At 34.4% G+C, this 9,254-nt stretch overlaps 1 protein-coding gene across 1 annotated transcript; it reads right to left on the reverse strand.

The window, feature by feature from the left end:
* Window positions 1-647: 647 nt before the first annotated feature.
* LOC105181393 (juvenile hormone acid O-methyltransferase-like) lies at window positions 648-3,657 on the reverse strand. Its single transcript, XM_011138134.3, has 6 exons — window positions 3,253-3,657; window positions 2,269-2,573; window positions 2,023-2,194; window positions 1,546-1,678; window positions 1,305-1,452; window positions 648-1,153 (listed from the first exon to the last, which is right to left on the reverse strand). Exons 2-6 carry the CDS (start codon window positions 2,450-2,452, stop codon window positions 966-968), a joined length of 825 nt encoding a protein of 274 aa, XP_011136436.2. The 5' UTR covers window positions 2,453-2,573; window positions 3,253-3,657; the 3' UTR covers window positions 648-965.
* Window positions 3,658-9,254: the final 5,597 nt, after the last annotated feature.

Raw genomic sequence — 9,254 nt, forward strand, 5'->3', positions numbered from 1 at the left:
TTTCAGACAAAGGTTGTTCAAATTAATTGGAAAAAGACGGTGTAATAAAAAATTGGAGTTTCCATTTAAGATTTTTATGTTGATCTTGACTGGGCTTTTCAAGGTCATCTCAAGGTCAAATTTATAACATCAGTAAATAGATTCTTTCAAGCCCTACAACTTTTGTCTGAAACACTTTTCTCTAAAATGTCCTGTTTACGAAAAAATCGGGTAACCCGGATGGTCCGAAACACCCTGTATACTTAATGATTTATTTTATCAAATTACCCATATTAAGAGACTACTATTCCATAAAAACTACTAGCTGTCTAAAACTATAGCTAACACTACAAGGATAGAATAAAAAATATTCAGGGCCTTACGACCCATCTCAACAGGCGTTATATTATCATTTAATATTTTATTATTACAATGACGGATCAAAATTTGGCCACTTATTTCTGAAACCCTATATAAATCCATTATTATAAGAAAGTTATCAGTCAGGTTTCTGATTAATTTTTCTGATCTGCAGATACGTTTCACAGCAGTGACAGATAAAAGACGCAAACAAAATGTTTGCGCACGAGCACGCGCGTGCGTATATGTGTACGTTGCTAACTCACTTAAGAAATTTGTCGCAACTACATCGTGGTAAAGGGAAAATGATATTGGTTACAAGTATATAATCGATGTGCATATTATGTCAATGCCATTGTACTCATTTATTGCAATTATATTTACTTATTATAATTATAATTGTTAGATATGTTATTTCCCAATAAGACATACGTATTCATTTGATGATTCCGCATCAAAGCATTAATAAATCCATAACTTTAAATTTGACTAAAGTAACATATGGAGTAGTACGATAATTATAATGGTAAAAGATAAAGACAAATGTCCTTCATTTTGATGTAAATACAAACATTAACGACATTGCGCCGCCATGACAAAGAGATATTTTTAACAAACATATATCATTACTTCTTTTGGGCATAAAAAATTAATATTTCGTATATATTTGACATAATCCTTTCATTTCCTCCGCGCGTGCATTTATAGACAAATCTTCTGCTTGCCAATTCACGTGTAAAGTCATCTTTGAATTGTTCCATTCGCTCGTGGGGCATGTTTTCCAAAAATTGTGTCACGAAAGATAGTAGCAAAGCTGCGTTGAAATAATTAATAATTATTATGAAGTCACAGTTTACACTGTGCATTAAATATTGGATGTGCATTAAATATTGGTCCTTAAAATGATAATTCAATTGTCACAGGTGAAATCTAGTATCCGCCAATATATTTTTAAAGATACATACATGGCAACAGCCGAAAATGTTCAGCAAGGTCTGTTTTCTCACGATGACTGCAGTGAAGTACATTAAAACCAACGCTTTTGAATAATGTTTTTAATTCTTTCTGAGGTTCAACAGAGTTGTAAAACGGCGGAATAAAATTACTCACATGCTGCGTAAACACGTAGAAAATATTCAGCAATTTGTTATGATAAATATTTGCAAAGGAATATAAGCAATAAGAAACTATATAGGTAAAATTTACCTTTATGTATGACTTATACCGTATATTTTGCGACAATTTGTAGAAAATATCAAACGCATCATGAGACACGACTGTTAATCCTAATATAGTTCCGCCAGGTCGAAGTAAATGATAAATATTCTCAATTGCTTGTCTATTAGATAAAAGAAGTGTACTTAATCTTTGGAGCATAGGTTTATTAGCATATTGGCCGGGGAGTGCTGGGGAGGGAATGAAGATGTCAGTTCTCCCAGCTCCCCCACTTCGGCCCAACTAGTAGACACTCCGGATTTAATGATACAAGTCCGACATAACCCTCCCCCGAAGCGAGGTATCCATGAGGGTTTCCCTCCCGTTAACAAAAAAAAAATTAATATATATTAGAACAGTTTTTATTAGCTAATTATGAAAATGATTTGGAATGATGTGGATAATTAAATTATATAATAATTCCTTGAATCAATGAATTGATATTCGTATTTTTGTCAGATATCTTACCGAATATTTGGGCACCAATGCAAAACATAAAATGTGAATACGTGATCATACTCAGAAATATATTTTTTAGGCAGATCTTTTGTTTCAATATCGAGTAAATCGAATTTCAGTCGTATCTCGTCACCATATACTTTCTTGGCATGTGTAATCATACTATCCGAGATATCCGTACCTTCGAACAACTCATACTTAAACAATAAATCTCGCCAACATGTATCATATTTTAGCAATATATTATTTTTATACCAGTGACTACCGCTTTTGAATCGAGTGCGGGTAGAAGAATATCTCTTGTAAGATCACCAGGGCCGCAACCAATGTCCATACATTTTCCTGACATATGTTTTATTTCTTCTTCGAACTCGTCAATTAAGCGTTGTACGTGAACACGTTGTATGTTCACTTGGCTATATTTCGACGGATTTACCATATTGAGTCGAAAAATTTGATATGAATATTTTTTGAAATATTATCTTCTTTCTTTATCTACTTTCCTTTTATTCTTCACTTCTCAGCGATTTCGGTAATGTATGGAGAACAAACAGATGTCTCTGAAAAATATAAAATTCTTGTTAAATTTATACAGCACGTCTCTAACATATATGGTACACGATCTGATAGAATAGCCTGTATGCACAATGAATATTACAAATGTCATCTGCAAGACATTGATTGCCAAGAATCACACGGTACATTCTCTTGCTTGAGATATAATACTAAATCGAAAGGATAATGGGTTAGATAAAGTTTTGCAATAATCGTAATAAAATGCAGAGTCGTTAAACGTATAAAATGTATAAAAATTTACCTTTGCAGAAGTACCATTTTACAAAAACAAGACGTAAATTTATTGTATATAAGAAAATTATCGGTTACTTTTCTAATTGATTTTAGTAGCATGCAGATAAGTTGCAAAATAGTGAAGAATAAAACATATACATTATATATCTATATCTTTCTCAACAATTTTTTTCCAAAACACGGTGTTCAACTTTTCGCAGAGAGGTCGGATGAACAATGTTGTACTTTATTAATTGGTTCAAATACGAACTGTTACAAAAAAAATGCACACCCGAGTTTTTAAGAAGATTTGATGGTGACTGCTGTCAGTTGAAACACAAATTAATGTTTATTCTGTACAATATAACATTTTTTCTATACGTAAACTAACCGAATAAGATCGCGGATTATAGAATGAAATGATTATAGATGCATACAAGTTGCGATTACCTTGCAGAGTATCTTGCAGAGCAGAAGATCTCTTGTAAACAAACAGTCGATCCGTATATCAGCAAGCGACGAGAAAAATCGAAATGACCGAGGCGATCCAGCAGAAACGCATCTTATCTGTTGCACTGCACGCACAAGAGTGATTATTCCAGAGATAGGTAGTCAAATATTGGTTTATAGGAGATAAGTTAAGTGCACGAGATGTAAATTTTTATAAGGATATTTTCGTCCTCAACGATGTTCACTCGTGACGTGGTAATCATATGTATACGAAAATATATTCTGTGATCAACTAGAGGTTTCGCGTAATAATACACGGTTCGGTCTCGCTGCCTCGCTCGCGCGTTCAGTTGACCCGGGTCTTTCGTTTGTCGGGCGACTGCTCTTCTAGATTACTGAGCTACTTGACGCTTCGCGCTCGAAATACTCTCCTCTCCCCAGATAATGGTAAGAAATCGTTGATAAGAAAGAGTCGTCGGAAGTCGTGACATCTCAACGATCTCAACGGAAATGATCTATTTTTGAAACGATTGATGAAAACTAGCGATGGAAAATGGATTGTTTACAACAATGTCAGTCAAAACAGATCGTGAAGCAAGTAAGATGAACCAGCGCAAACAATGTCCAAAGCTGATATTCATAAAAAAGAATTTATGTTATCAGTTTGGTGAGATTGCAAAGGAATTATCTATTTAAAAATTGCAAAAATTAATTGCAAAAGATCAATTACGAAATCAAAATGATGCAAAATAAAAAGGCCTATGAAAGCAGTTTTGCATTCGTACATTTATAAACAGCAGTGGAAATGCAAAATATTATTAATTTAATACAGAACTTTAATAAGGCGTAACACACACACACACACATACATTCGCGCATGCGCGCAAATATATATAAAGAGACACGGTAGTGTCGCCCGGCCTAGTGAAGAAGAACACCGCCGCGCTGCCGATATTTTCTTATCTCCGGAACGAAATAAGATGCAGATCCCGAACGCGCACGGAGTCCTGCGGCCGCCTACCTAGCACACCGCCCTCCTTCTTTTATAATTTTATAAGCAAATCGCAGATGGCAATATGCGTTAAGTGAGTTTCTTTAAGTTCATGAGGAACCCATAAATCGAGTTTTTTTACGTAGCCAAATTGTTTTAAACGCTTTCCAATATATGTATGTGATGTATCGAGCTTCTCTGTAATCTTACGTGTTGTGCTATGACGATCCGCATCGATTATTGCTTTGATTTGGTTGTCATCAACTTCACCTGGACGACCAGAGCGTTGTTCATCTTTCAGTGAAAAATCACTAGAATGAAATTTAGCAAACCAATTTTGATACTGCCGTTCTTTTAAGGCTTCATCACCATACACAAACACAACTTTTTGTAAGCTTGCGATGCGTTTTTTCCTTTGCGGAAATAAAAAAGCAAAATATAACGAAAATGCTCGTTTTGCTTCTACATTTTTCAACTGACGTCAAACAAAAACTACACAAAAACAACCGATTGATACAATTTTTTTACTGAATGCCAATTGAAATACCAATTATCATACAACAATATGGGTTTGACATTTTAAATACCTAAATAAATATACCTAAAAATTCAACCATCTATCAGTGAAATCCGCAATTGCTTAATTGCTAACCCAATATTAATATAACGAGTCATTAATATAACGAGTGGTAATGAAGTTTTACAATTTAAACAACGTAAAAAGATACAAAGTTGTAAAATGCTATTCGCAAATGTTATTCACAAAATGCAAAGTTGTTAAACATTATCCACAAAAATTTGCCTGTGCAAAGGTACTATTTTATAGAAACAATATATGAAATGTTTCAATAATAAGTGACTAAACTTTAAGAGCATATTTTACTTACTGTAAGGATAAGAAAAACTTTAAGCATGGGTTCAGAAACCTTTTTTTTCAAGTTATAAACATTTTTTACGACAAATTTTGGTAAGAATGTACGAAAAACTGCTACTATCTTATTTCTTAAACACTTACAAGGGACATGTCACAACTGTCCGGAACCGATTTGATTCTCCTTCAAATATGTTGTTAAATACACAAATCTAAAAGACACGTATTTTTTTATATGTGTGAATATTGAGTTTTGAAGGGTGAAACACCCCTTTAAAGAAAAACGGTATTTTTCTTTAGAATCGAATATCTGCTAAACTATAAGCGATAGAAAAAAACATGATATTGAAGGTTGCAATAATATAGCTGTAGTAAGATGTTCTTGGCGCAAGAAATCATTATTCTTAAAACATTTTTTTGTCGAATAGCATTATTGTAATGTGTATAATGAGTAAATAATACAAAATGTAAATAAATTCATTGTGTAAATAACAAATGAACAAAATGTAAAATAAGATGTAAGAACAAAAATAATTGTGAGAGAAAAAATTATAAAACGTTATTCAAAAATATAATGTATAAACGGGTGTAAATAACAGATTTGATTATATAACGAAAAGACAGTGTGTGCTGACTGTGAGTATTAAATAGATTGCTACATGAAAACATTTATACTGTTAACATATCTGGAACACGTACATATAATTTTATCTTAATTTTTTAACGTAAGATATAAATTGTTCATGCCAACTATTGCGACATGTATATTTTCAAGATTCAATTGTAAAATAATTTTATTATAAGTAGGTAATTTTAGAATAAAATTGTTTTTAATTTTTATAGAAGAAATTAAATGTTAAAGAAATAATAAGAGAGCTGGGGATATATTTAGAAAATTCTTATTAATTTAAATTTTTTTAAATTATTAAAAAATTTTTTTACAATTCTAAATATACACAATATGCAGTTATAAATACATAGAAAACATAGATAAAAATTTTACATAAACATTTTTCATATATCTTATTGTTTCGGCGATAATGACTTACACACATAGTACGGATAAGCGTATACCTATATGGAAGCGTCTATAATTAATTTTCGAGAATGATATCCCGTAACATAACTTTATCATATATGGTTGAATTTGGAAAAAAATAAGCTTTAAATTAGGTAAAAAAATTTTTTTTATTTTGCAAAAAAAAAGATTAAGTGGTGGGGGTTCTTAAAAAAAAATAAAAATAAAAATTTTTGTTCATATAACTTTAAAGTATTCTTCAAGCGATTAAATTTTCATTACATGTTTTTTTTCTATCGCTTATAGTTTAGCAGATATTCGATTCTAAAGAAAAATACTGTTTTTCTTTAAAGGGGTGTTTCATCTTTTAAAACTCAATATTCGCACATATAAAAAAATACGTATCTTTTAGATTTGTGTATTTAACAACATATTTGAAGGAGAATCAAATCGGTTCTGGACAGTTGTGACATGTCCCTTGTTAGATAAAAACTGATTCCAATTCCAAGCAGACTCATTTGCAAATTTATATATTTTTAGAAGAAAATAATGTAATAATATATGACACGTCGATGCAAAACATGTCTTTTACAAATACAAGGCATTTATAACTCAGAAAGAAAATACATCTGAATCCATTTTTTCGTTTTTGTAGTGAGTGGAATATTTTAACATCATATCATTTGAGGCCATAATGATCCGAGATATAGTTTTTGTTCTTGATATTTCAAGGCTTTGCATTACGACAAATAACAGTGACTTTCATGTATATATACTTATATGTTGTGAAATTTTATATTTGTATTTTTGAAGTGAGCAAAGTAAGATATAGAAGAAATACAATTGAGCAATAAATGAAACGGAAGAAAATATCGATATTATGAGTTCGAAATCTGACTGAAAATTCATGTTGGAGTCCTTCTGGGAACGCGCACCTATAGTCCTGTCCAAAAATAAAATAAGCTTCTTTTTTCAGAGTTACATCCTCTTGCTTGTCAGGTACAGAATTAAAGAAACAGAGGGTTAATTCACCGCGACGGTAAAGGGAGAAACGGCCGGCTGGTATCGCTACCGTGAGCGAATGAAACCAGTTCGAGGATCGTTCGCGCGTTATTAGTATGTATTACACGCGCGCAATGCGTCAGTTTATCGCGAGCGAGGCTGCGCCGTGGAAAAGGCAGACCGTGTTATTTTTCAGGCCGCGTATCGGCTGCTCGAGTATAAATCGATGCGAAATTACTGCAAATAACGAATGCGACCCGACCTCGGTCTCAGCCGGTATTGCCAGTTAACTGGTCGCCAACACGAGACACTTTGCATAATATTTGGATCGCGTAACGAGTCTGAATAAACTTTGTGTCAGGTCAACCTCGCGATATTTCCCCCTAGTCACCCGTCGTTCACTGATTACAATATCGTCGGACGTAGTCATCGTTTCGAAATATATCCACGAAGGAGATCCCGAAGACCTATTTTATTTCTTCGCCATGTATTCCGAGAGAGACAGCGCAATCTCATTCTATCACGTTAGAGTGTTTTATTTTTATGAACGTTAGACCTTGAGATATCGTCATTTGAATGACATCCATAACAACAAAACTGGGCGAAAAGTAATAATAAGCAGTAATAAGTAGTTCTCATAACGGATCACCGCGAGTAACGGAATCGATACGACCTCCGGTTTATCCGAATTTATGGCTCAACCAAGAAGAGATATTTTCTCGAGAGTATAGCTCGGTGTCCTTCTGCGAGGATTCGCTTCTAAGGCGTAATTTATCGATCATCCCAGTTTTCTCCCGCTCGCAAACTTACGCGAAAGTTGTCGTGCCTGTTTATGCAAAGCAGCCCGGGAAACTGATCTCATATTCCGCATATACAGTAGCACTTTAGGCACTAAGTCTTTCGCGAGGGGGAAAGAATGTAAGCCACCCAGGCTGGCAATGAATTTCAAGTCTACACTGTTGCGTAACGTCGACGTACGAGCTCGCGCGATAGTTCGCTTAGGAGGGACCGAAGAACTATGCCGGAGGACCCTTTGAAGAGTTATGCGCGCGTTTGAAGTATCTCGTAACGCTAAGTCGCCTAGGCGAAATATTTTATCTTTCATCTATTTTTATTTGTGCGTGTCTAACATGTTCGCTACTTCAGCTGAAAGTGAAGTTCGTGGGTGTCTAACTACCAGCACAGTTTGTACCCAACACTACTTTTAGTCAATAAGGTAATATTCAATTTTCCTAGTAAGTAATTAGATAAGATAGCTGATGGTTAAATCAAAGAAATTACAATTATAAGATGAAATGGGTATATGGGACTTTAAGTCTGCCTTAATCCCTTTCACACCCCCATGAGTTCCACCAAAACTTTTCTGGGACACCCTGTATATACAGGGTGTCCGGTAATTAGCTGTACCATTGCCGATAAAAAATATATAGGTTTTTTATTTTTGGCTATTTTACAAATGTGCCAAATTGCCGTAGAAATCGGAGACACATATTTCGCGGGTGTTCCTTGTCAGTTACTTTACAAAATTTGCGTAATTCTAAGACTCAATACTTTGGCTCGATTTTCTTCAATATACAATAGAAAAGAAAACATATCGTAAGTTGTCGCATTTATTACAACATAGGTTGGCGAAGAAACAAAAGGTAACCTGTTGTAAATTCGCAAATCGACAGCTCTTATCTCATATTAATTTGCTTTTGTCAAGGATTAGCGTATCGGTCATACTTGAATAGACATAAATCTGCCGAAGTTGATGCGAACAGAGGGCAGGTGGGCTGGAACAGGGAATAACAGGAAGGGCGGCAGCCCTTATCGGTGTCGGTAGATCGATATCGCAGCCCAGGTAACCTACCCCGTTAACAAGGCAATCAGGGATAGTTTCTCGATACCGCACAAGCCACGGTTAACTTAATTAAGGCTTGTTCTACGATTGCCGATTGCACCGATTGCGCGAACCGGCTGCAACGTTATATATGTATGTGGACGCGATTCGATGCGTCGGTTTCGTGCAGCCTCTTCGTTAGAATTGGAAATCTATAATACGTTCTATCGACGTTCGTCAGAGCAGAGAGAGAAAGAGAGAGAGAGAGAGAGAGAGAGAGAGAGAGAGTGAGGGGGGG

This window comes from Harpegnathos saltator, unplaced genomic scaffold (assembly GCF_003227715.2).
Source record: "Harpegnathos saltator strain DR-91 unplaced genomic scaffold, Hsal_v8.6 scaffold187, whole genome shotgun sequence".
Lineage (NCBI taxonomy): Eukaryota > Metazoa > Arthropoda > Insecta > Hymenoptera > Formicidae > Harpegnathos > Harpegnathos saltator.